Source organism: Canis lupus, chromosome 16, assembly GCF_048164855.1.
Source record: "Canis lupus baileyi chromosome 16, mCanLup2.hap1, whole genome shotgun sequence".
NCBI classification, from domain to species: Eukaryota; Metazoa; Chordata; class Mammalia; order Carnivora; family Canidae; genus Canis; species Canis lupus.
In genome coordinates, this window is record NC_132853.1 from 23912710 (window position 1) to 23940441 (window position 27732).

General features: G+C 38.0%; 1 protein-coding gene across 6 annotated transcripts in view; it reads right to left on the reverse strand.

The window, feature by feature from the left end:
- TADA2A (transcriptional adaptor 2A) overlaps nt 1-27732 on the reverse strand; it is a 53156-nt gene that overhangs the window by 18663 nt on the left and 6761 nt on the right. For 5 of the 6 annotated variants that reach the window (XM_072779595.1, XM_072779598.1, XM_072779593.1 and 2 more), the window contains 6 exons: nt 23975-24081; nt 22894-22953; nt 12033-12124; nt 9842-9999; nt 8325-8413; nt 7029-7101 (listed from right to left, as the gene is read on the reverse strand). In XM_072779595.1, the coding sequence (XP_072635696.1) occupies nt 7029-7101; nt 8325-8413; nt 9842-9999; nt 12033-12124; nt 22894-22953; nt 23975-24081 (579 nt within the window). Of the gene's footprint in view, nt 1-7028; nt 7102-8324; nt 8414-9841; nt 10000-12032; nt 12125-13862; nt 14047-22893; nt 22954-23974; nt 24082-27732 lie in introns of all 6 variants that reach the window. The other variant, XM_072779599.1, reaches the window with a different exon arrangement.

Consider the following 27732-nt stretch of genomic DNA (forward strand, 5'->3'; position numbering starts at 1 on the left):
GCCTTAGAGTAGGAAAGACACTGAAATTGCCCAACATGTTTACTTTCTCTGTGATAGTCCTATATGCTAAATCTGGCTTAACTAAAAATGATATGTGTGTTTAAAAAAAAAAAAAACTCAAAAAAAAAAAAAAAACCTCAGAAGTAAACAACTCCCACAGGCTTTTTATACTCTGAAGACCCTCTAAAATTAGGAAATATAGACTAGCCACTAATAGCTCTAGAAGAAAATATGAGTACTACTTGATTTGGCACTGTGCTACATAAACCATTCTTCTTAACTATAATCAATGGATTCTGAAGGAATCTTAAAATTTAGTGATTTTAGTAGATTCTGGAACTATCTTAATAACTTGTTATCCCCTTAGGCTTTGTGTAAGTTGAGAGTTTGATGGGTTTTAATTACTAAATTTATTCACAGAAGAAAGAGGCTCTAGAGCACAACAGAATAACCTGACATGCATCCTTTGAAAAACTAAAATATACTATTCAGATGTTAGGTAATAAAACTTAACACAACAGCCATGCAGCAAAGAATTTAGTTGTGACAATCACTTCTTCCACGATAGTGAGCTTCATTGAACCAAAATAGAGCCTAGAGCCTCTGTAATACTGATAAACAAAAAAAAGCAATACAATCTCACTGCTCACCAGAAGGATGTAAGATACAAATTCAAGTGTAGCCCATAGGGGCAATGAGTCAACACAGATTTGCATGATCTCCTAGAGTAACTTTTAAACATTATTTTCAAATATGTTCTTATTTGAAATGCAAAAGTTAGATCAGCTTTAGCTGAACTACTCTCCCTATTCTACCTCCAGCTACCCTTGCCAGTAGTGGTCCCTGAGGGTACTTCCATGAACAGTTTGAAACTCACACTTTTGCTTCCTGAAACTAGATTTTAAGGTAGGAAAAAATGCAACCAACCAGGTAAGAGAATAGTATACAGTGGTTCATTACAGTCACCAATTTCTTTCACTATATAAAAGCAACAAAAGTTGATTAATGTACAGTTCTGAGGTGCTGTCAATATGGTATCCCTGACAAGATAATAGAAATAAATTCTGGATACTCCACCCTGATTCATTACTGTGCATCTCACTGCTACCTGCCCTCAGGATAGTCTCAGATTAGAAGGAAAAGATATCAAAATCTAACGTGGGGCTCTGAGCAGATGCACTGTATATGTATGTAACTTCAATCACTGGGAAATGACCAGGAATACTTTATCTACGCCATTCTACCTTGAGTCTGAGATAAAAATAACACAAATTCTAGCTGGATGATCTGAAGAGGAGAGTGGATGCATTATTTTTTTTAAGTATAAAGAAAAAAGTATTAGCTACTATGGATTTTTTTTGTTTCTAACAAGCTCAAAAATTTAAACATCATTGCTTTATTTTTCCTCACAACTGCCCACAACTAAAAATAATTCAATAATATCAGATTAAAGATTTAAGGCAACGGTTTTCAAACTTTTTTTATTTTTTAGGTAGAACTCTTTCTATAAGTGAACTCTTTCTCGATTTATAGGGTTGTTCCATATAAAAGCCCAGGTATTTTGAAATAGTCCCGTACCTGGCTACTGTTTTCTAACACACGGCTATAGAATGATATGCTCTAGACTGCTGTGCTGGTGGAGATGCAGTTTATTTGCCTGTGGAGGAACAGGCAGGTGAGAATAGGGAGGAGAGGATGCATCTCTAACCAAACACAAGTTTTATAATGGACTCTGTTGTTGTTGTTTTTTTTTTAATGGACCTTTTTTTGTATGAGAAACAGAATTAGGTAGTCAACAGTTCAAGGCAGAAAGAAAAAAAAAAAGCTACGTAAACAGCTAACACACACTGAGTACTTATGATGTTCCAAGCTCTTTATGGGTCTTATCTTATTTACCTACCCAATAACAAGAGGAATTCAACGGGGGAAAAATGTCTTGAGGAACCAGTGGAAATTATTGCTAATTCTGAAAACACATTTCTGTAATTCTTCTAAGACATTAACTTATCAGGTTGTTTGCGGAGATTTGTGTGGGAATGACTTAACACAGAAAAAAAACCTGAAGAGACTACAAAAAAAAAAATCTATAAATACTGACAACTAGTTTCACTGCTTGATCATTTCAGTAGTGAACTGTGCAACTGGCTTTAGAGAACAAAGGGAAGGAAAGGCACACACAGAAACAAATGGGAGAACTGGCATTCTCCCAGAGGAAAATGCATATTTGAAACCGTCTCTTTTCTTTATAAAGCACTCAGATTGCAGTAACTGATTATAAAATCTTAACTGCATGAATAACCCAGGGAGGACCACAGCAGGCAGAACAGAAATGAGAAGGCAGACACTGAAAGAATGAGAATCACTGGTTCACATTTTACTTAAAGTGACTGGAAGTTCCAGTAAAACGGGCAAACAAAGAACCAGAGATCATTAAAGACAAACCAAAACCACCCATAACCTATTCACTCTTGAAATCCCAGCTTTAAGGGAAGAATTGTCTCCCTGTGATTACACTGGGGACTGATAACAAAGTTTCTAAACGACTGGCCTTAAAATATTTCAAGAAGTGGGCAGAAGTCAGAGGCAGTTCCTTCCCACTGCAGTGTATTTCTAACATTGTTCAAAATAGCTGGCAACATGTCTCTGTTTTCCTAACAGAAGGCACTTACTGCTTGCTTGGCAAGAGAACCAACTCAGAGGCTTTAACTGCAGGGAAGCCAATCAAAATCTCTATTGCAACCACATAAGCACAAACCTGTGACTCAGGTATTCCCCAGAAGCAAAGCTTTTTAAAAGTCATTTTCCCCCAAAAGCTTTTGATCAAGATGTACACAATTAATTCTGTGAAGGAAGGAAGACTATGTGACCTAATGGTTAAAGTCAGCAAGTAGGAAGCCATAGTTACTTAAGTCCTTCGTGCACTTTCCTGAATGTAAAATGGGAAAATGTGGTTAAGCTATGGAAGATAACAAATATGACATCTCACAAACACACACACACACACACACACAAAAACAGCAATAAAAACGCAAGGTTGTAAAGATGATAAATATTGTTGATAAATATTAAGAACATAGACTCTGGAGATGGCTGTCACTAGCAGGTTATATGACCTTAGGCAAGCTACTTGATATTTCCATTCTTCAGTTTCCTCATCTATAAAATGGGAGATTAGGATGATGATGGTAATAATAATGCTGAATTTACAGAGTTCTATGCAGATTAAATGACATTAACTCACATGTGTGAAGGGCACAGAATGGTACCTGGCAAACATTAAAGGGCTATATGTAACAGCTATTATTACTAAATAGCATTTATGTCTAAAATGTCTTACGTATAACACCCTACATGCCTTTAAAGGGAAGGGCAAAAAAAAAAAATAAAAAATAAAAAATAAAGGGAAGGGCATTGCCAATAGGTAGCTAGGTATACATAGTGACAAGGCTGGACCTCTAATCTACTAACCATTAAATTATCTAAAGGCTGATAATATAAGCCAAAGAAGTTAAAAAAAAGAAAAGAACTAAGAGGGTGGGGGAGTATCCATGCCTGGCCAAGAAATTTTGCTGAAATTAGCTTTCCAAATAAAGGGAGAGTAAACGGCCCCAATGGGCAACTCTATGAAGTGTTGAAAACACTGACCCAACATGTAGGAAGGAGCTCATAATGCCTGTCGCTTGCCTAGGTAATAGGACAGCAATGATTAGAAGATGTTGTACTCAGGGTTTTAGAACCTGTGAAACTCTGGGAAAAGGGATTCTACAAATCTAGATGTGTTTTTCCCAAATGAAAGCACCCTAGGGAGAGATGGCCCACAGGAAAAAGGAACAACACTGTGCATCTACATCGAAGTCCCAAACATACCAGGACCCAAGAGAATGCCAAGTTGAGTCTTCTGCATCATTCTTTCTGAACCAATAATTTCTGCTTATTTCAATAAAATACATGGTGGTGTCATCTAGGGATCCCAGAACTTCCTTATTTTCTTCCTCAGGCATTGCTTCACTGGCAGTATCCTTTCCTGGCCCATTCTGAAAGCTTCTAGTATGGTTGGAATGCAATTAATTATCCCTCCATTGTGTCCCAGGTCTCTATAATGGACCATTCAAACCCATCATACTAGACAAATTCCATGAATCATAGCAAAAGTCTTTGGGTGAGGAAAAGGGGTTGATGACATCAGCCCTGGGACAGAACCTAGCCAGTTTGTTTCCTTGCAGAAGTTATATAAGTGAGGGAACATAAAAGGAATGTTATCAACTCCCAGTAATATTAAGAGTATAATGGAATGGTAATAACAGCAATCTCAACTATGTATCATCTTTCATTGGAGACATTACTGGCAGTGGACACAAAAAAACAGCAAGCAAGATTGCAGGGACTTGCCCAAGATCACCCAATGACTCAGAAGCAGGGCTAAAGTACAATCAGTGTCCCAATTTGCACAAAATATGTGCCCCTCTCTCTGTGCTAGGTGTGCTTAGAAAGGTCTTTCTCATTTCTTCCTATCTGTGGGCTCCCAGTCTCTCCCCTTCACTGAGTATCTGGGAGAATGTGCTCAGCTCAGGGGCCATACATGCACCACACTGGACAGTGGGTCAGCCACATTGGGCAGTGGGTCAGGCTGCTAGAGGAGCTAAATAAGTACTTTAGACCATAAACAAAGCATCCTCTTGTGGCGCCAGCAAGTCATCCCTTTGATCTCAAGCACTGCTAAACCGCTTTCAAATGTTAACATCTTTTAAAAAGTACCCATCTGAACATATAGTTTGCCAGTAAGACAGGGAGGAAAAAGGGAGTCAGGGCTTATTATTTATATTCTGTTAAAGCTGCATATTAGAACAGTCCGTAACTGATGCTTCGATTCTAGTTCAAAATAACTGGAATCAAGTGACTTACAAGGTGGAGAAATCGTAGGAAGAATACAAACTAAAGTATGTTACAGATTTGAAATGCTAACGGAAACAAAAATCTTTAATCAGTAGCTTCTTTCTTTTTCTTATTGCTCCTACTTACAGAAAGGACTACAAACATACCAGAAGAAACTGTAAACCTTGCTTCTATAAAGAATGAAGAGTGAAATTAAATACCAACCATTACCACAGTTTTCTCCATAATGCTGAGGCTAAAGAATAAAGATCTTGGAGAAGAAGTGATTCAGCAAAGTTTGACATAGTTGAGCCCTTATCGACATGAAAAATTCTGACTTTCAAAAGTTCGCACTTTTGAACAGTATCTAAAAGGGGGATATATATATATATATATATATATATATATATATATATATATGTACAGCTACTTTTTTTGCGTTCTGAATAAGAAAGATACGAGTCAGGAAACAATACCATTTAAAAAAAAAAAAAAACCATTTTAATCAAAGCTGGTGTGTATGACAAATACTGAATGGCAATCCATCCGTACACTGCAGTCAAGGAACCACCTCCAGAGAGGAGAAAGGCCATCACGTGGGTTACTGGGCTTGAAAAGAAGAGACTGATGTGGAAGACTGAACAAACACAGTGTGTCTAGTGAATGCTCAAGCAGTTTGCTGTCAAGCTTTCCTCTTTTAGTTCCATCTGCGTCACTTCCACTTTCCTTAAAGTTGTGTGGGAGAAAATGGGAGGAATGAAATTTTGCAAAGAAAATGGCTCAAGAAATATGTAGATAGAAAATCCTGAAGGTAAAATTTTTATGAGAACTCTTTCTTGGTCCCAGATCTGGTGTTAACAAATACCTAAATAGCTCTTCTGTGGAAAAGAAGAATCAAGTTCCCTTTCTAGTGACAGTGAACCAGTTAATGCAATATGAAAACTTGATTTACAGTTCAACAAGGACTCTACTTGCCTTTCCCACCTCGGATATAGATTTAAGATAAACAATGAAGATACTGTTTGGGAAATACAGAATCCAAGGAGGCATTATTCACCCATTGTATCACATTCAATTCTGGACTAAAATGGAAGAATATTGGGGATTATTTTAAATATGTAGTTCAATGTAAGTAGAAAGAGGAGGAAAAAAGAGATTTAATTAAAGTCTCTTTCTTTAAGAGCCCTGTTGGCATTAACTACTTACATTATAACACTAGAATGGACATAAATCTTAGATAAAAATTCAAAAGTGCTAAAAATCCAATAGTTCTGAGAAAAAAAGGAATTCCCAATCTTGGTCTAAAAACCCTTGAAGAACTTCCATTCTTTTTTTCTGCTATGGGAAATTTGGAGTAACAGATTATAGTGAATATCTAGTATCTTTTTTTTTTTTTAAGATTTTATTTATTTATTCACCAGAGACGCAGAGAGAGAGAGAGGCAGAGACACAGGCAGAGAGAGGAGAAGCAGGTTCCATGCAGGGAGCCTGATGTGGCACTCAATCACGGGACTTGAGGCTCATGCCCCGAGCCAAAGGCAGACATTCAACCACTGAGCTACACAGGCATCCCAGAGAACATCTAGTATCATCAGTTGGTACTGAAGTCCCAAGGTGTTTACACTGATTCCCTTCTTTCTACAGAAGCAGTGAAGGTCATTCAATGAACTACCTCAGTGTAGTTCAAAAGAAAGATCACATAGTCCAAGACCAGCATACCAACTACCATTACATGATCCACATTCTCATCCTCATCACAAATGATCTTTTTCAGGGCACCTGGGTGGCTTAGTCAGTTAAGCATCTGACTTCAGCTCAGGTCATGATCTCAGGGTCCTGGGATAGAGTCCCACATTGGTTTCCCTGCTCCTCGGGAAGCCTGCCTCTCCCTCTGCCTCCTCCCCCCCGCCCCTTATTCTCTCTCGGATAAATAAAAAATCTTAAAAAAAAAAAAAAAAACAAAACAAAACGTAAAACAACAAATGATCTTTTTCACTGTGGTCAAAACACAACAGGGTAAATTCAGCAACTTACCTACCAGGTTTTGAGTCCCATAGGAGCAGGGAACATGTTTTATTCATTCTTATATTCCTAATACTCAACAGTGTCACCACATACTTTGTAAACAATAAAAACGTGCTGAAATAAAATGTTACCATGTAAAATGTCCGAGTCATCTTCAACAAAATCGATGTCTCTCAAGTCCCATTCTGCATAATTGTCAAACTCCTGTTTGGGGAAAAAAATTCCCACCCCAAACTCATCAGCTTTGAGTAATGCCTTCACAGTAGTCATGCTTTAGAAGTAAAGAGAAAACACACAAACATTTGTTAAAAAGTACTGAATGGAGTACATGGTCAGTATACTACTACAAGAAATAAGAAGCCATGGGAAAAATCTCGAGAGGCTTTCAGGCAGTAGAGACAGCAAAAATATGAGAAAGTTATGAGTCCAGAAATAAAGCCAAACCTAGTGTTCTAACAATTAAAAGTAATCTGTTCATAAAATCCAAACTGAAAAATCTAACTCTGACTAGGCCACTGAGTATTTAGATAAGAACATTGTCTACATTAACTCGTTTACCTTTTTACTACCTTTTGAGGGCTCTATTTATTTGATATTTATTTGATTTTGCTTATATAGATCAATGAGTAGATTTGTTCATATTCTACTCAATGAGTATAATTTGTAGAGCTGCTGTAGAAGCAGCTCTATGATATCAGCTGCCATGAACAAAATGCTGACGTCCCCGTGGCTAACAAAATTATTTGTAGTTTGCTAAACTTTCAAATTGCCTCCAAGAAAGTTGTAATTATGGATCAGATGATAAATTAAGAGACTTGTAATTACTTTCACATGGCTTTTAATTCCATGGATGAAAAAGGAACATACAGTTTTCATATAGATTCATCATTCTTTATATACTTGTGAATACAGAACAGGGGCCAGCAAACTGTAGCCTATGGACCAAATTCAGCCTACTGCCTGTTTTTGTAAATAAGGTTTTATTGGAGCACAGGCATGTTCATTTGCTTACATATTATTTATGCTGCTTTTGCAAAATAATGGCAAAGTTTAGGTGCAACAGAGAATTTATGGTCTACAAAAAATATTTTCTATCTGGTCCTTAAAGGAAAAAAGTTTGCCAATCCCCGATACTGTACAACTTTGAAACCCCCTAAAGGTGGAATGAGAACCAGACTATAAAAACCCCATATCTATTGAAGTGAGAGCCAACATCTCTGCAACTCAAGAAATAGGTTCTTGGTCTGAAGAACTTTTACATTTTATATACAAAAATGTTATGAATGAGAAAAGGTACTCAAATGGAAGAAAATGTGGCTGCCTAAGGCCCTACAAATTACAGTGCTTCGAAAGTCTCTTTTTCGTGGTATAAAACCTATAGGTAAGAAATATAAGCCTCATGTGAAACAAAAGGAAGTTTCTCCTACCTCAATGAAATCTGCTCGAGCTGGCATGTATCCTGCCATGTCCCGAGAAAGCAAGGAGTCAAAGGTAGGTCGGGGAGGATCATCTGTAGCTGGAAGAAGTTAGGTTCTTATTACTTAATAAAATATTGGCATGAAAAAGTGACAGAGTAATAGTCCTCCTCATTTACATACTGAAAATTTTTTTTGGAAAAAAACAGGGTCTGAGAGAATAAGTAAAATTTAAAAACGTTTTATAAAGGGAAGAGTGAAAAAGATAAGGTATTATGGAAACAGATTGACTTCTTAAAAAGGAAACTAAGACTTAGGGAATTCTCTAAATAAAATGGGGAAATTCCTCCTGATTTGTGCTTTCTTAACATAAGAGAAAACCAAGGATCTTTTCTTCAATATTACAGAACATAAGTATTTACCCTATCTGCTTCAGCTCCCTTACCCCTTAGGAGCAATTTCAATTTACAAATCTCACCCAACTGAAAAGCAAAAAAACCCCCAGAGGATTTGGAAGTTAGCTGGAATTGGGTCCCAGCTCTAATAGCGTCTAGTCCCATGAGGCACAAATTATTTAACCTTTCTGAGTCTGTTTCCTCACATATAAAGCACTTGCTCTGCCTATCTCACTGGGTTGCTCTGAGGAACAAATGATCTAATAGATTTGAAAACAAAATGTTAACATCCAACGTGTTTTCCAAATAGGTATCATCAGGCTTTGAGTTAGTCAGCTATGAAACTTCTACAGAGTCTGATGAAAGGGGTGGGAGGGGAAGGTGGTGGTGGTGAGGAAAACATTCATATTTCATTATTTGTGCTCTGGGAGTCATTCAGCAAAGATGCCCATTTATAATTCATCATGGTTTTAGTTACGTTTTGTTAGAAGACCCATTTAGTCACATGAGATTAAAAAAAAAAGTTCGCTATTACTAACACAACTAAGTGAACTACAATAACAAATTGCTTCTTGGACTTAACACTGGAATGATTGATAATAACGAATCAAGGGAAGCCTGGATGGCTCAGTGGCTGAGCTCTGCTTTCAGCTCAGAGCCTGATCGTGGGGTTTGGGGATCAAGTCCCACATCGGGCTCCCTAAGGGGAGCCTGCTTCTCTCTCTGCCTATGTCTCTCCCTCTCTGTCTCTGATGAATAAATAAAATCTTAAAAAAAAAAAAATTAATCAAATACCGGACTCTCTTAGGGAACTAATATCTATAGTCGTAAACCATCCAAAGCATGGAAGGTTGATTCATTTTGGACATCTTATTTGCAGAAGCATTAAAGTCAACTGATATGTTCATAAGCCTCAGAGTGGGTGGGACTACACACCATTTCTGGAAACTGGGATTTCTGGCATAGAACTCTGACCCCTCCTACTCCCATTACAGCCCTGACTCTCAGTAACTGCCAGGCCAACTCCTCCCATCTTCCATAAGCTCTTTAGCTGCCAAACTGCTGTTTATCTGCTACTGCAACAGGGACCAAGGATGAGCTAAGTATCTCTTACCAACAGACGGAGGTACTTACACTGAAATGGAATGGCTGTGTCAGCAGTTTTTGCCTCCTCTGCTTGCTTCAGGTTCAGCAGGGTAGACGCAAACAGAGGGTTATTGATGAAATGCTTCATATAGTGCTTCTCACACTCTTCCTTGGTCTTGGTGCACATCTGATTGGCTACATCCTGCCTAGAGGATTGTGAAGAAAAGAGAGCTTTCACTATTTATATACAATGCTCAAAGCATGGTTTGTTCTTTCCGTATTTTGAGTCCCACCTATATAAATGTTTGGAATTTGATACCTCTAAAGCAGCTGGAGATATCAGCTGAACAATGAGAGAAATATAAGCCTGATATTGGTGTAATCTGATGTGCCAAATTCTGCTCTTCCAATATATAGAAACAATATCTGAAAAGTGCGTTCCTTCCCACCAAAAGAAAAGAAGACTAGAAAATTTGTAAATTTCTGTGTAAGCTAAGCCTCAGGAAAGGAATTGCTATAATAAGCCACTTCAGAACACTCAAAATCTACATAAGTACAGTTTTATATTTGCAAAGCATTTTATAGTTTACAAAACATTTCACATCAACAAACATTTCTTTACTAGAGTGCCTTTGATAGGCCAAGCAGTAAGCAACACTCACAACATATTTTAAGTTAATCCTAGTATTATCCATGTAGTGTTGAGTACTTACTACCTCAACTCCACAGATGAAAAAAAACGACCCAAAGAAATTAAGAAACTTGCTTAAGAAAATAAAACACGTAAGTTTGCAAAAAGCCAGAATTTGTACCTCAGACCTCGGACTCCTAAACCTAGATAACAGAGAAGTAGAGGTAAAAGTTCTCCAAGTTCCCTCTTGACCTGTCTCTTTAGTACTTAATCTTTTCCTTCTAGACTAAAAGCTTCTCAAGTGCAAGATACATGTCATAATTTTTAGCTCTACCACCCTCACCATCAAGTTTAGTGCCTTACCCTCAGCTGAGACAGACAAGTCTTTTTTTGTGGTTTTTACCAGGGCAAGAGGGGAACAGGGAGGATTAGTCTATTGTAGAACATTAGAATGGCAAGCAAAAAATGAAAAACTATGCCTAAAATGATTAGCAAGCTCATGAGTGATCATTTTTTCTATCTTCTTTGGTATTCCCCATAGTACACAATATTTTATGATGCTTACTAAATGCTGAATAAATATAAGCAAAATGTGAACTGAACTCAAATTTCCTTCTTCAGGGCCCTTCACAATGGAGGCAGCACAGTATATTCTATTATTATTAGGACAGATTACTTATACTAGGAAGGTCAGGATAGGGAGGATCTAGTTAGGAATCCTTTACTAATAAGCTATAGGATCATGAGAAATTATCTTAACTCCCTAAGCTTCAGATTCTTCATGAGCAAAATACTATTTAAAAATGCCCCTGACCCTGCTATTATACAAAATGAAATCATCAGTGTGAAAGTATTCCCAAAAGGTAAAAGTGAAAGTGATACTATTATTAAATAGCATTGCTTCCTAGGGCAACAGCAATAAGTGCTGTTCAGTTCTGCCAGGCTTGGATTTATCTGCAAGCTAAAAACAGGGAATGTGCATAAGAGGTCTCCTAAACTCCAGCCTTTTTTTTTTAAAGACTTTATTTATTTATTCATAGAGACACAGAGTGAGAGAAAGAAAGAGAGAGAGGCAGAGACACAGGCAGAGAGAGAGGCAGGCACCATGCAAAGAACCTGACAGGGGACTCGATCCCGGGTCTCCAGGATCACGCCCTGGGCTGCAGGCGGCGCTAAACCGCTGCGCCACCGGGGCTGCCCCCAAACTCCAGTCTTAAGTAAGCTATGACCATCTACCTAAAGTTTGACTCACTTAAATGATGAGGGTATCTACAGTCAAGAAAAATTCCTAAAATCAGAAAGAAGCAATAACTAATAAGTCTGAACTCCCCCAGTCTTCAAAAAGAAATAACCAACCTTCCCTGTGTTGATATATCCAAAGCAGCCTTTTAGAGCTGCCCAGTCATGGACAGCTAAACATACCACATTCTGTGAAGCATTTCAGTCATGAAAAGTAACATGCGGCATGGAAGAGGAGTTATCACTAAGTCATGGGACAACAGAAAAGTAACATATGGCTCCCAAATTCCTCTTTCAGAGGCTCCTTTCAGCAGCACCTTCTTCTCTGAGCCTACTAGGGCAGGACTACCCTTAACGCCAAGCTCTTACCAATTTCCAAAGCCACAGTCCATCACAGCTTCTAACAGGGCCATTTCTTCTTGAGCAGTCCAGCTTGGGTCAAGAACAGGAAAATCTGAGGTCTAAGGAGGAAACAGTTTTGCCTAAGAACAGATACAGAAATGGAACCCAGCAACCTGAGATGTAATGCTAATTCACACTCAAATGACTGTCACTCTCATGGTTTTGACCGGTTATCTAAAGTACATTCTAATAAGAATTGTCCATTTCTCCCACCTCTATTTCCATCATTAACTATAAGTCTCCAGTAAACTTTATCACTCATAAATGCCATGTAACTCATGTAGAGACATATATTTTTATTTTAAATAGTAAGTATGTATGTATGTATGTATTTAGAGTAAGCAGAGGGAATGGCAGAGGGAGAGGAAGAGAGAGAATCTCAGGCAGACTCCATGCCCAGCATGGAGCCCAACATGGGGCTTGATCTCACGACCCTGAGATAATGACTTAACCTGAAATTTAAGAGTCGGATGCTTAACTGATTGAGCCACCGAGGCACCACAATATTTTTAAACTTAGCACAAAGATAAATATAAATATTATGCTATGTTCCCACTTAGATAAGAAAGAAGTCAATACAAACAAGTGTATGTTTATATTTTTTTAAATGGAAGAACAAACCATATATTTAAAAAAAAGGTTACCTATGGGAAGGAGAGGGAGAAAACAGAGTGGAAAGGACAGAGATAGAAGCTAAACCTCTCTGAATATTCCTTGTTTTGTAGATCTGACTTTTTCTTTTTCTTTTTTTTAAATATTTTATTTATTTATTTATGAGAGACACACAGACATAGGCAGAGGAAGAAGCAGGCTCCTTCCAGGGAGCCTGATGCGGGACTTGATCCCCGGACTCCGGGATCACACTCTGAGGCGAAGGCAGATGCTTAACTGCTGAGCCATCCAGGCATCCCTGTAGATCTGACTTTAAGTACAAATATTGTATATTAACTACTAAATTTAAAATCCTAAGAATCAAAAGCAAAATGTAATAAATCTATGGATTAATTTTAAGGCATAATCATAGAAATCATAAGTATTCCACATACTTTAAAACACAGAGATTTTATTATATATCTCTAGTAGGATACACCTTAGAACTAAAAAGAACTACCAAAAAAAAAATCTTACACTATTTTCAGGAGTGCTGATATAGTTACTCTGAGGTTACTATATGCAGATATGTTATGAAATAAAGCAAGTAATTGTGCAGGAATCACTGGGCAGTAGGATTTCTGGCTTGGGGTTTAGAAAGACATAGATATAAGATCTATGACTATGTAAAAACTTTGTATAGTCTTATATTTGAGTTGAAAGTTTTAGTATGAATTTATGATGTATTTTGTCTCAAAAGAATAATTTCCTAACACTGTTTGATGAAAAAAATCTGGAAACAATGACCAACCCAGTAACAATGAACACTTCTAATTCTCAGTATGCAGCCACTAAATACTATTTCCCACAAAAGAAAACAGGGCTCTTTGAAGAAAGACATGATTCTAAGTTTGAGTCAGAAAATGTACCAGATGAAACTAAAACATTTTCTCATAATGGAAAGCAGAGGCTCTCAAAGCCCTTAAGGGTCATGTCAAAAGGATTTAGAAGCCAAATTGTAGAGGCTTCCATGAACCAAAGATGGAACATTTTAAGCATTAACAAGGATAATAACTGCAAAGGACTGAAATACATAAAATCTTCTAAATATCTACAGGATGCCTGAGAATCAACTCATATTTTCAAAACTGGTAAATAAAGGGAAATAATCAGGTGTATATCCTGCCTTTCCTGTATAAACTTTACCTCAGGTGATCACGGTGATATTTCTTTTTATAGAATTCTTTTAATTCATATAAAACGAGTGCTGGGAGGGGCGGGAACCTGGGCGACTCAATTGGTTAAGTGTCTGTCTTCAGCTCAGGTCCTGATATCAGGGTCCTGCTCATCAGGGAGCCTGCTTTTCCCTCTCCCTCTGCTTGTGTGCTCTCTGTCAAATAAAAAAATAAAATCTTAAAAAAAAAAAAAAAGAAATAAAAGAAAGAATGAGGAAATGGGGAGAGGGAGAGGAGAACACCCACAGAACACACATAAAAAGCAACCAACTGAAATGTATGGACCTCATTTGTATCCCAACTAAAACATATTGTAAAAGTTAAAAAAATTATGATACCATTACACACTCGGAAAACCCACTAGAACAGCTATAATGAAGAAATCAACAATATCAAAAGTTTGCAAGCATGTGGAACAACTGGAACTTTCATTCATTGCTGGCAGAGATTTAAAATACTATAACCACTTATGAAACTTTTTGACAGTTTCTTAGAAGTTAAATATGTATAATCATTTATTCTATAACCTAGCAATTCCACTCCTAAATATTTATCCAAGGAGGACAAAAAAGTATATCCACAGAAAGCCTTATAAAGGAATGTTCTTAACAGCTTTATTCATAATAGCCAAAAACTAGGCAAAGCCCTAGTGTCCATCAACAGGATAATGTGTCTTATTCATACCACAGAGTATTATTCAGTAACAAAAAGGAATTAACTATTATACATAACATGAATAAATCTCAAAAATATGCTGAAAGAAACCAGAAACAAGAGTACATACACTATGAATCCACTTATATGCAATTCTAAAATACACAAAACTGATCTATGGTGATAAAAATCAGAACAGTAATTATTTTCAGAGGTATAGAAGGGAGTAGAGATATTTTTAAAGAGCTTTTATGACATGACTGGAGAATAATGAAAAGTGACTTGAATTACTTTTAAATTTTAGAGAGATCTAGTAAAACATTTATAGATGAAATGATTGATATAATGTCTGGGGGATTTGCTTCAAAATAATCTGGAGAAGTGGGGATTTAAACAAGATAGGCTATGAGTTGATAATTTTAAGAACTAGTAACAAGTAGGGGATCCTGGGTGGCTCAGCGGTTTAGCACCGCCTTCAACCCAGGGTGTGATCCTGGAGATCCAGGATCGAGTCCCACATCATGCTCCTGCATGGAGCCTGCTTCTCCTTCTGCCTGTGTCTCTACCTTTCTCTCTCTGTCTCTCTCATGAATAAAGAAATAAAATATTTATTTTTTTAATATAAATTTTATTCATTTATTCATTAGAGACACAGAGACATAGGCAGAGGGAGAAGCAGGCTCCATGCAAGGAGCCCGATGTAAGACTCAATCCCCACCCAGGCACCAAACCGCTGAGCCACCCAGTGATCCCCAAGAAATAAAATCTTAAAACAACAACAACAACAACAACAAAGAACTAGTAACAAGTATATGGGAATTTATTACACTGTAAAATACGTGATACATGATAGCCCCCCCCCGCCCCATTAACTTCTAGAATTCACATCTGGTATAGTCCCTTCCCATTTAATATGGACTGGACCCGTGACTTGAGTAAGGCCTGGCAGCTTCCATTTTTGTGATTTGGGGAACTCGCCCAATGTGGTACAACTGCTTCCTTGGGTATTATGCTGAGTGAAGTAAGTCAATCGGAGAAGGACATGCATTATATGGTCTCATTCATTTGGGGAATATAAAAAATAGTGAAAGGGAATAAAGGGGAAAGGAGAGAAAATGAGTGGGAAATATCAGTGAGGGTGACAGAACATGAGAGACAATAAAGGGGAAAGGAGAGAAAATGAGTGGGAAATATCAGTGAGGGTGATAGAACAAGAAGACACCTAACTCTGGGAAATGAACAAGGGGTGGTAGAAAGGGAGGTGGGCGGGGTTAGGGTGACTGGGTGCCGGGCACTTGATGGGATGAGCACTGGGTGTTATGCTATATGTTGCCATATAGAACTCCAATAAAAAAATATATAAAAAGAAAGAAGAAAGGAAGGAAGGAAGGAAGGAAGGAAGGAAGGAAGGAAGGAAGGAAGGAAGGAAAAAGAAAAGAAAAGAAAGAAAAGAAAAGAAAAGAAGAAAAGAAAAGAAAAGAAAGAAAAAGAAAAGAAACACCCTCCTTGCTTCCAGACCATGTGGACAGCCTTACGGAGATGGAGGGGCCCTAAGGCTACCTGGAGAAGAACCAGACAGTTAAAATGTTCCAGCTGGGGGTGCCTGGGTGGCTAAGTTGTTTAAGTGGCCAATTCCTGGTTTTAGCTCAGGTCACCATCTCAGGGTCATTAGATTAAGTCTCACATTGGGCTCGGAGCTCAGCTCAGAATCTGCTTTAGATACTCTCTCCCTCTGCCTCCAGCTCTCAGACTATCTCTCAAATAAATAAAATCTTAAAAGAAAAAAAAAGTTAGGGATCCCTGGGTGGCTCAGTGGTTTAGAGCCTGCCTTTGGCCCAGGGCGTGATCCTGGGGTCCTGGGATCAAGTCCCGCATCAGGCTCCCTGCATAGAGCCTGCTTCTCCCTCTGTCTGTATCTCTGCCTCTCTCTCTCTCTCTCTCATGAATAAATAAAAATCTTTAAATAAATAAATAAATAAATAAATAAATAAATAAAGAAAGAAAGAAAGAAAGAAAGAAAGAAAGAAAGAAAGAAAGAAAGAAAGTTCCAGCTGTTGGGATCCCTAGGTGGCGCAGCGGTTTGGCGCCTGCCTTCGGCCTAGGGCGCGATCCTGGAGACCCGAGATCGAATCCCACATCGGGCTCCCAGTGCATGGAGCCTGCTTCTCCCTCTGCCTGTGTCTCTGCCTCTCTCTCTCTCTCTGTGACTATCATAAATAAAAAAAAAAAAAAAAAAAAAAAAAAAGTAAAAGCAATCTACTTTCCTTTAAAAAAAAAAAAAAAAAAAAAGTTCCAGCTGTCTCCCAACCAATTCAAACCATTCTGAGATACCAGAAGTGTGTGAAAAAAAGCACTGTGGACTTCTAGCCTTAGCACATCATGTGGAACTGAAAAATCACCCTCACTGCAGCCAATCTGAATTCCTGACCTGCAAAACTATGGGAGACAATAAAATAGTTATTTTAAGCCACAAAATTTTGAAGTAGCTATTAGGTAGCAACAGGTAACTGAAACATCATTCTATTTTAGTGTATACACAAAATTTTGTTTTTTGAAATGTTCTAGAAGTTATTTTTAAAAGGTGACATGAAAGGTCCTCAAATTACAAAGGTATTGCATTTAGAAATTGTTATACCTTTTGTGATGACAAAAAAAACTCCATGATTTATGAAATTACAATGCTAATAAGCAACATATTTTTATCTGAGCACATAGTATGAACATGCCCAGCACATGAGGTACCATGAAATCCAAAAAAAAAAAAGTCTATATCATATATTCAGTCTATGTCTATATTCGTACTAATAAATCTGGCAAATAACATAAATACATATAAATATGAAAACTCATAGTTGAAGAGCCCATGTTATTTCTAGAACTGTACTTTAGGAAATTAGTCTTCATCAACTTTATTGTGAGGTAAGACTTTCTACATCAAAAAATAAATGGGCACAAGGGAGTTTCCCTTAAAGTTCTATCAGTGTTATTCAATTCCTGTACCCAATCTCAGCCTTACTAACCAAAACCTCTAAGAGTAGGGCCTAGGAAATCTATAATTTTAAGAAGCTCCCAGATGATTCTTCGGCACTAGAGTTTAAGATCACTGGTATAAAGGGTGTGGCAGAAAGAGGTGCTTTGACTTGTTCAAGGTTCTAAGAATTATAAGACAAAAATAGGCATAGAACTCAGAAATCTTGATTAATGCACCACCCACCACAGCATGAGTAACTTCCAAAAATACAGCACTGTGAGATGACAAAAGTACTAAAAACCATTTAAAGTTTTCCGTGGCTTCATATGCAAAAAAGAAAAAAAAAAAAAAAGAAAAAAACCCCCCAAAACCACCAAAAAAACCCCAAAACAAAAAAACTAAAGTTTTTAGTGGCTTCATTGTGTAGAAGGCAAAATTTGGTCATCATTCCTACAGAAGGAAAGAGACTTCTTTTCCTTATCTGGGAATAGAAAAGATTGGCAGGAAAAAAAGGACTATTAGTAACCTCCAAAAACTCCCCAAAGTAAAGGACAGATTTCTGAAATGTGTTTGTATGGGTGTTGAATATGTGAGAAAAGGATGATGTAATCAGAAGACTTAATTGGCCTTGGAGTGAAACTTAGTGCCTTCAGCATTATGTGGAAGGCACGATGCCCAGAAAAGCTAGAGAGTGCGTGCTCAGTTTTCCTACAGTGGATGACCATCAATCTACCCAGCCTATACTGGATTATCCTGTAAGGAACTGTGAAAGCAATTCAAATGAAAAAGTTTGTGTTCTGGTTCTAGGCCTTTTTGTGTGAATTTGGGAAGAAAAAACCAGTTTTCTCAAGATCTGATACACTGGTGAAATGAACTCAAAGTCATAGATACTTTGACCACATCTTCCCAACTGTTCCTTCATCTTGCAATTGACAAAAGAGAAATAAGAATTATTCATACGAAAAGATGTTTCACATCATATCTTATCAAAAAATGTTAATTAAAACAGAGTTGCCACTATATCCCTATTAGAATGGCCAAAATGAAAAATACTGGTATCGAATGCTGGTGAAGGTGTAGAGCAATAGGAACTCTCACTTGTTGCTAATGGGAATGCAAAATGGTACAGCCACTTTGGAAGACAAATTTGGCAGTTTCTTGCAGACCTAACAACTCCTACCTTGTGATCCAGCAGTTGCACTCCTTGTTATTTACCCAAAAGAGCTGAAAACTTATGTCCACACAAAAACCTGTACATGGAAGTTTATAAGTTTTTTAAAATTTTATTTTATTTTTAAAATTTATTTCAGAGAGAGAGAGAGAGAGAGAGAGAGCGCGCACCAGAGCAGGAGGAGGGAAAAGCAGACTCCCTGCTAAGCAATGAGCCTGATGAACGGCTAGATCCCAGGACCTGGAGATCATGACCTGAGCCAAAAGTAGACACTTAACCGACTGAGCCACCCAGGTACTCCAACAGCATTTTTTTTTAAAGATTTTATTTCAGGGATCCCTGGGTGGCGCAGCGGTTTGGCGCCTGCCTTTGGCCTAGGGCGTGATCCTGGAGACCCAGGATCGAATCCCACGTTGGGCTCCTGGTGCATGGAGCCTGCTTCTCCCTCTGCCTGTGTCTCTGCCTCTCTCTCTCTCTCTCTCTCTCTCTCTCTCTCTCTCTGTGACTATCATAAATAAATAAAAAATTAAAAAAAAAATAAAGATTTTATTTCAGAGAGTGAGCGAGCGAGCGAGCAAAAGGAGCAGGGGAAATGGCAGAGGGAGAAGTAGATTCCCCAATGAGCAAGAAGCCCAATGTGGTACAACACCAAGAGTGAACTCTGATGTAAATGTGGACTCTGGAGCAACGCCTGGGTGGCTCAGTGGTTGAGCATCTGCCTTTGGCTCAGGTCGTGATCCTGGGGTCCTGGGTTCAAGTCCTGTACTGGGCTCCCTAATGGGAGCCTGCTTCTCCCTCTGCCTGTTTCTGTCTCTCTGTGTGTCTCTCATGAATAAACAAATAAAATCTTGAAGAAAAAAAAAGTGGACTCTGGATGATAATGACATGTCAATGTAGGTTTATCAGTTATAACAAATGTACCACTCTCATGGGAGATATTGTTAATGGGAGAGATTATACACGCTTTGGGGCAGAAGATATATGGGAAATCTCCATAATTTCTATTCAATTTTGCTGCAAACATATAATTACTCTACAAAACAAAGTCTAGCCCTGCGGGCCGGGGGCCCCCCCGCCCCTCCCACCCCACCCCCGCTCCGCTCAAAAAAAAAAACAAAACAAAAAAAACAAAGTCTAATATAAAAAATATTGTTTTAGATTTGAGAAAGAGAGTGAGCATGAGCAGGGAACAGGGGCAGAGGCAGAGGGAGAAGCAGACTCCCTGCTGAGCAAGGAGCTTGACGAGGGACTCGATCCTAGGGCCCTGGGTCATGACCTGAGCTGAAGGAAGATGCCTAACCAACTAAGCCACCCAGGCACCCCCTAAAAAAATTTTATTCCAAATCTTATAATTAGCGGAGAAACTATTTAGAAGACTGAAGGTGTCTAGAAAGAAGAAGGAGAAGGCTAGTCAGTTGGCTGCCAAGAACTCTTATTAAATGAGCATTTTTATGGACCAGGATCTGACTCTCAGCATTAGAGGCTCAGGACCTCATCTTTTTCTTTTTTTAAAAAAAAGAGTTCTTTGGGCAGCCCCAGTGGCACAGCGGTTTGGCACCGCCTGCAGCCTGGGGTGTGATCCTGGAGACCCAGGATTGAGTCCCACATCGGGCTCCCTGCATGAAGCCTGCGTCTCCCTCTCCCTCTGCCTGTGTCTCTGCCTCTCTCTCTGTGTCTATGAATAAATAAATAAAATCTTAAAAAAAAAGAGTTCTTTTATTTATTTGACAGTGAGATAAAAAGAGCCAGAGCGCACATGTGGGGGGAATGGCAGAGGAAGAGGGAGAAGCAGGCTCCCCACTGAGCAGGGAGCCTGATGTGGGGCTCAATCCCAAGACCCCGAGGTCATGACCTGAGCCGAAGGCAGATGCTTAACCAACTGAGCCACCCAAGCGCCCCTCAGAAACCCATCTTAAATAGGACCCCACAAATAATCAGACTCAGAGATGCTAATTTACCCTTTCTAAACTTTTCAGAGACTGACGTAGATACATTATGGCATTGTGATAGGCAGAATTTCAAAGATGTGCCCCTCTCCCCCAAGATTCCTGTCCCCTCATTATTCTATCAAATAGTAAATAGATATTGCTCTGAGGGAACTCTGCTGAAGGGATTAAGGCACTAATCAGCTGACCTTAGCCTAGATAATTTGGGTAGGCCCAATGTAATGACCCAAGCCTTTAAAAGTAGAAGAGGGTGCAGCCCTGGTGGCGCAGCGGTTTAGTGCCGCCTGCAGCCTGGGGTGTGATCTTGGAGACCCGGGATCGAGTCCCACATCGGGCTTCCTGCATGGAGCCTGCTTCTCCCTCTGCCTGTGTCTCTGCCTCTCTCTCGCTCTGACTGAATAAATAAATAAATCTTAAAAATAAATAAACAAATAAATAAAAGTAGAAGAGGGAGGCAGGAAAGAGATGCCTGCCTAGCTCAGTTGGAAAAACATGTAACTCTTGATCCTGGGGTGATGAGTTCAAGCCCCATATTGGATGTAGAGATTAAATAAATAAATAAGATGTCCTTTAAAAAAGGAGGAGGGAGGCAGGAGAGTTAGAGAGATTCAGCACAGAGGAAGCAGGAGAGATCAGAGAGGCTCCAGGCATTTTTCATCAATCACCCTCAAGAACTCCTGGCCATTGCTACCTTCAAATATGGAAAAAGGGAGCTCTCTAGTGGCTCAAAACAAGCCCTGGCCAACAGCCAATAAGGGAAGAGTAGCATCAGTCCTACAACCTCAAGGCAGTGAATTTTGCCAACTGGAATGCAGATGGAAGCAAACTGGAAGCAAACTCTCCCAGGGCCTCTAGATAACAGCCTAGGCTAGCAAACACCTTCATTTTGACCTTATGGGACCTGCAGCAAACTGGGTGAGCCTACTGGTCTTCTGACCTACATAATTGTGAGACGATAAATTTGTGTTCTTAGGCCACTTAATTTTTTAATTAAAAAAATTTTTTTTCCTTAGGCCATTTAATAATTTGTTATGGAAGCAATAGAAAACTACTACAAGTATAAATGGATTGATCTACAACGTAAAATTATTACTGCTAAGATGCCCAGCCAGTATTCCTTCCTGTGAGAAAAACTGAATGGGAGGCCAAATATAACTGTTATTTTCTGATAACTGACAAAACTATCTTGACAAAGATATATACATCTGCCAAGCAGACCAGATATTCATTTTGGCTTATTAAAGTACCCATTCCTCTGGCTAGAGCTTGGAAGGGATACCACAAACATCTGCCTCTCATTCTTTCTTTTTTTTTTTTTTTTTTTTTTTCATTCTTTCTTTAGAGGTGGCAGTACAATCAATCAAGTTCTAGTCAAGTCCTCTTCTGGCCTATAAGCCAATCTGTCTCTTCAAAGTGAGTTTATATATCATTCACTTTATAGATCATTCACATTATATATCGTTCACATTTTTAATCTTTTTATTTTTTTTTTATTTTATTTTTTATTTTTTTTTTATTTTTAATCTTTTTAAAGATTTTACTTATTTATTTGAGAGAGAGGGAGAGAGAGAGCGCGCACACGCACAAGTAGAGGGGAGAGGCAGAGGGAGAAGCAGACTCCCCACTGAGCAGGGACCCTGATGCAGAGCTCAATCCCAGGACACTGAGATCATGACCTGAGCCAAAGGCAGCTGTTCAACTGACCGAGCCACTCAGGCACGCCTCAATGTTCATTGTATAACTTAACTCAGAGGGTAACTAATTTCCCCAAGGCAGGAGGAGAGAGTAAAGTTCACCACTGCCCACATAATATCATTAACCAAAACAGCAACATTTACTATGCGTTTATCAGTGAACCAGTAATGTAGTGTACCTCTTATCCTTATTTCAGTAAATCTCAATAAGCACTTTTTTTAATCTCTCAATTTTTTAAAAGTAAACTACCCTCAGAACTGGGCTTAAATTCACAACACTGAGCTCGAGTCATATGCTCTACTGACTGAGCCAGCCAAGCGCCCCTCAATAAGTACTTTCAAATTCCTTCCAAGTTTGAAACAAAAATCTAAGTATATAAAATGATTTTTGAACTTAATTGTCTTCATAGATCCATAAAACCCTAAAACACTTACTAAGAAATGATTACCTAATTCAGAAGAGAAGGAAAGAAAAGGGAAGAAGATACTTGGAGGTGAAGAAAAATAGATATTCCCAGTACAATACATGACAAAGGAACAGAAATTCCCTGCAACTTCACCATTACCATTATCTCATAAGTATGATCACTTTGATGTTTCTTATACTCAAATCCTCGAGTGAAACACTGCAAAAGAAAGGAAAAGTAAGTTACCAAAAAGCTACTTTTTGAAATGCTTTCTTATAGGATAAAAGATGGTTTGGGGGTGCTCTACTCTTATGATGAGTTTTTAAGAATTCATTTAATCTTGTCTGCAGCCACAAGAGGATGGTTATATTCCTGATCACAGATCTTCAGTGGCCCTCACAGAGGAGAAAACAATCTGAAAAAAAGGCTTCTTCCTAGGACACCTCCTCTTTTGATGAGAGCATAAGCCCTCGAATCAGACTCAGTAAATTTGAATCATAGCTCTATACTTAAGTATTTAGGCAATTCTAAGACATGTAGTTTTTCATATTTTAAAACTCTAAAATGAGGATTCATCTTGTAATAAGAAGCCATTTTATTTTTTCTAAAATAAAAATAGCCATTTATCCTTTCTAAAATTGGGATGCTTCTTATAATCAACAGCATCTTGGATCCAATAAAATATGGTATTTGCTGAGTGACCTTGAGCAAACTACTTAAACTCTCTTTGCCCGAGTTTCCTTTATAAAATGGGGATGCTAATCATACCTACTTCATAGGGTTATAGTGATGAACTAAAGACTAATTCACATAAATTACTCAAAAGAGTGCCTGACAACAAAGTAAGCACTTGTAATTAGTATTATTACTACCATCATCCACAGAATGATTTGTTCCCTTGTTTGTCACCTGCCCAAAGATCACTCTTCAATAATAGTATCATAGGTGCTATAGAAACGAATAATCCTTCAATTCTGTTTCCTGTAGGCCCAATACTTGAAATCTACTGGCAGAAACAGTGTTGAGCATTAGGTTGATATAGAGATGTAGAATATTCAACAGTCTGTCATCCATCTGCTCTGTTCTCCAACTTTTCACTGATAAAATGTGTAATGGAAGACAAAGTAGGAGAAATACATTTAATAAGATATGGTCCTTTTGAGTATTTGACAGTCATCTCTGAATTTACTATATCCATAAAACTAGGCCAGGATTGGCAAACCTCTCCTTAATGAGTTACCTGTAAGCAGAGGAAAAAAGGAGGTGGCCCACATTCAGCACACTTGATATAAGGCTCCATGAGGTAGGAGGAGCAGCCTCGGCAAGGTGGCTTATCAGAGGGATCATCTAGAACAAAAAGAAAAATGTATCAGCTTCAAAACATGTTATGATTACCTAAAATTCAAGGTGAAAATCAGCAACTACACAGGTGGTGAGCTGTGCAGAAGACTAAGCTTGTCTTGGAAATAAGATGAGCTCATTCTAAATAAGAAAATACAAAAATTACATTCTTTTTTTTTTTCAGGGCAGCTTTATTCCTTCCTATAGTAATATCTACTACTATAAATATCATTTAAATAGATATAACCCTTGCAGAGAGATTTACAAATATAAGCTTTCCTTTCTAGTTATTTTTCCAGGAGAGAAAATGTCACATACTTACACAACACATATATATTTTTAGATAAAGCAAATCTGACAAAATGTTAATGACTGTTAAATGTAGGTAGTGGCCAACTGTACTGTTCTTTCAACTTTTCTGGAAGTCTACAAATTTTTATAATAAAAAGTTGGGGGAAAAAACTCCTTTAAATATACATCTTACGATCTACCACTTTATATCTGAGTTGAGATTTAAACCCTGGAAAGCTCTCTTCCTTTCTCTCACAGTAAGCAGAGAGCATAGCATACCTTCTTCCAGTTCCAATGATGGTACTATTACTGAAATATTAAGGCAAGAAGTAAAATCCAGGGGTGCCAGGGTGGTTCAGTCGGTTAAGTGTCTACCCTCAGCTCAGGTCATGATCCCAGGGTGTTGGGATGGAGCCCCACATAGGGTTCCCTGCTCAGCAAGGAGCCTGCCACTCCCCCACCCCTCTCACTTATGCTCTCTCAAATAAATAAATAAAAATCTTAAAAATGAAAAAAGAAAAAGTACAATCCAAACTCTCTAAAGTGGTATAAAAGCCGATATGTGTGTCCCTGGTTGCCCCAAACTCTGCCTCTTTAAAGTCAGGGCAACCTAGCAGAGTTGTTCTCTGTGAGGAACAGCAGGAGTCTAAGAAAACACAGGCTTTGAAGGTAGATGAAAGAATTTAATCTGCTTAGCCTGGGGCAGGATTTCTCACATTCTGTAATAGCATTTTCCTTTCTAAAGCCCAAGAAACACTCTTCAAGGCACTTTCCCTCCTCCAAGTGATGATTATTGTTCTTTGTATTTGTTTCTAAATGAAGACCTGGAGGAAAATAATGGGAGAGAAACATAATCCTTTTGGCAGTAGCCTCAAAATAAAAACATAGAACAGCAACTAACCCACTTCTCCCATTTTAAATTTTGACATGGAAGAACAAAATTATTTTATATTAAGTGCCAGATGATAATTTTTACCAGATTACCTTCTTTCTCACATCCTTTTATTTTTTTAATTAATTAATTTTTAAAGATTTTATTGATTTATTCATGAGAGACACAGAGAGGGAGAGGCAGAGACACAGGCAGAGGGTGAAGCAGGCTCCATGCAGGGAGCCTGATGTGGGACTCGATCCTGGGCCTCCAGGATCACACCTTGGGCCAAAGCCAGGCACTAAACCACTGAGCCACACGGGGATACCCATTCACATCCTTTTAATGATATAAGCTTATTTATTTTTCTTTCCTCAGGGGAAAAAAAAAATCAGTCACTGGCCAAAGAGTTTTTAAACCTTCACATCGAGAAGTAATTATTTCATAAAACTGACCCAATTTGTAGTTTTAAAATTTTTATGTAAGAAAAGCAAAGTCATTCTCTAATAACATTTTGATTTCCAGCCTTTCTTCCGTGTATGGGTGTGTATATATTTTAATAAAAGTGATACTATAGGGGCGCCTGGGTGGCTCAGGGCTTGAATGTCTACCTTTGGCTCAGGGCATGATCCTGGGGTCCTGGGATTGGGACCTGCATTGGGCTCCCCACAGGGAGCCTGCTTCTCCCTCTGCCTATGTCTCTGCCTGTGTCTCTCGTGAATAAATAAATAAAATCCTAAAAAAAAAAAGGGGGGGGGATACTATACGCGATGTTTTGTAGCCTTTTTCCCACTTAACAATATACCGTCAACATCTTTCATGACAGTACATACATCTTCCTTGTTCTCTTTAATAGATGAATACTATTCCACTGTAACAATCATCTAACCTAATAGTTTTGAACTGCCCAACTAGGAAGGCATTTTGGAAATCTGAGGAAATGCTTCCTTTGTTGTCACAATGACTAGAGAGCACTATTTAACAGGTGAGGAGCAGGGATGCTAGATATTCTACAAGGCTCAAGACATTCCTACACAACAAAGAAGTGGCCTGTGCCCTATACAACTTTGAAATGTCCTATCAGACATTCAAGATGATGAAAAACCTGTTCATAATTATATGACCTAGAACTTAATTCCATGTTACATATAATACAAAATGTTTTTGACAGCCTTAATATGTACTTAATTTTCCAGGAAGGCAACTGCATGTACTTCTACAGGAGATTATATCTTGTTTTGTTCGGAACTTTACCAAGAGTTATTCAGGCTTGTGGGATTTCTGAGTCACCAATACAACACACATGAATCACTGTGCTTCTGTAGTTGTAAGAGGCACAGTGATTCAACATATGGGTGCAAGCATCTGACTACTTAAGTCATTATGTCTTCTACTGAAATCATGTCTAAACATATTGAGGTACATATTATTTTAAAATAAATTATGTTAGTTCATTATTTTCTTTTGTTTATTCTTTGTATTATGGTTAAGCCATTATTATTTCTGTTTCTTTGACATCATGGATGTAGATGTGTTATGTTACCTATGTTATTTCATTTCCAAAGAGTAAATGAGCTCTAAAAATATTATAAAAAGAAAACATGGGGCCTCCTAAGGTTGAAAACAACTTATCTAATCAGTTCTCTACTGGTGAGCACTTATATTGTTTCCAATTTTTCACTATTATGAAGAATGCTATTGTGTTCTTCAGAATATATATTTTTCTAGAACTAGAACTGTTGAGCACAGAGGGTTTTTGATAGTCAAACTATCCTTCACAAAGATATTCTAGAACTTTTCTATAACCTAAGAGTAAGGAAAGGCTTTTTTACCATCATTCAAAATCCAAAGGCAATAAAATTAATAAACTTGACTACATAAACAATACAAACAAAAAAATTTATTGGCAAAAAACACCATAAGCAAGATAAAAAGGCAAATAAGCTAAAAAAAATTGAAAACATATTACAGACAAAGAGCTAAAGTCCCCATTATATAAAAACTTTTAAAAGCTGAGGGGAAAAAAGAACAAAAATCCTATTGTAAAACAAAGATAATTAGAAGAAAAAGAGATAGACCAAAAAATGGCCCTTTTAAACATATGAAAAGACACTCAATTTCACTCATAACAGAAATCTATACTGAGAACTTCTCACCCATCAGACTAGCAAAAGTTCAAAAGCCTGATAATACTTTCTTAGAATGTGGAAAAATAGGCATTCTCATATATTGCTGATGGGAATGCATTAGAACATTATTTGGAATTACAAACTACTACCTCGATATCCAAGCACTGAAGAATAGTAGTTTAACAAACAATGGAGTACCTAAACAATGGAGTCCTATGCAACTATAAAAAAAAGAGAAAGAACTATCTTTATAAACTAAAATAGTATATCCAGAAGATTCTATTAAATGAAAAAAAACAAACAAACTGTAAGAATGTACACATTTGTTTGGGAAAAACCCCAAACAAACATGTCTGTTTATTTTCA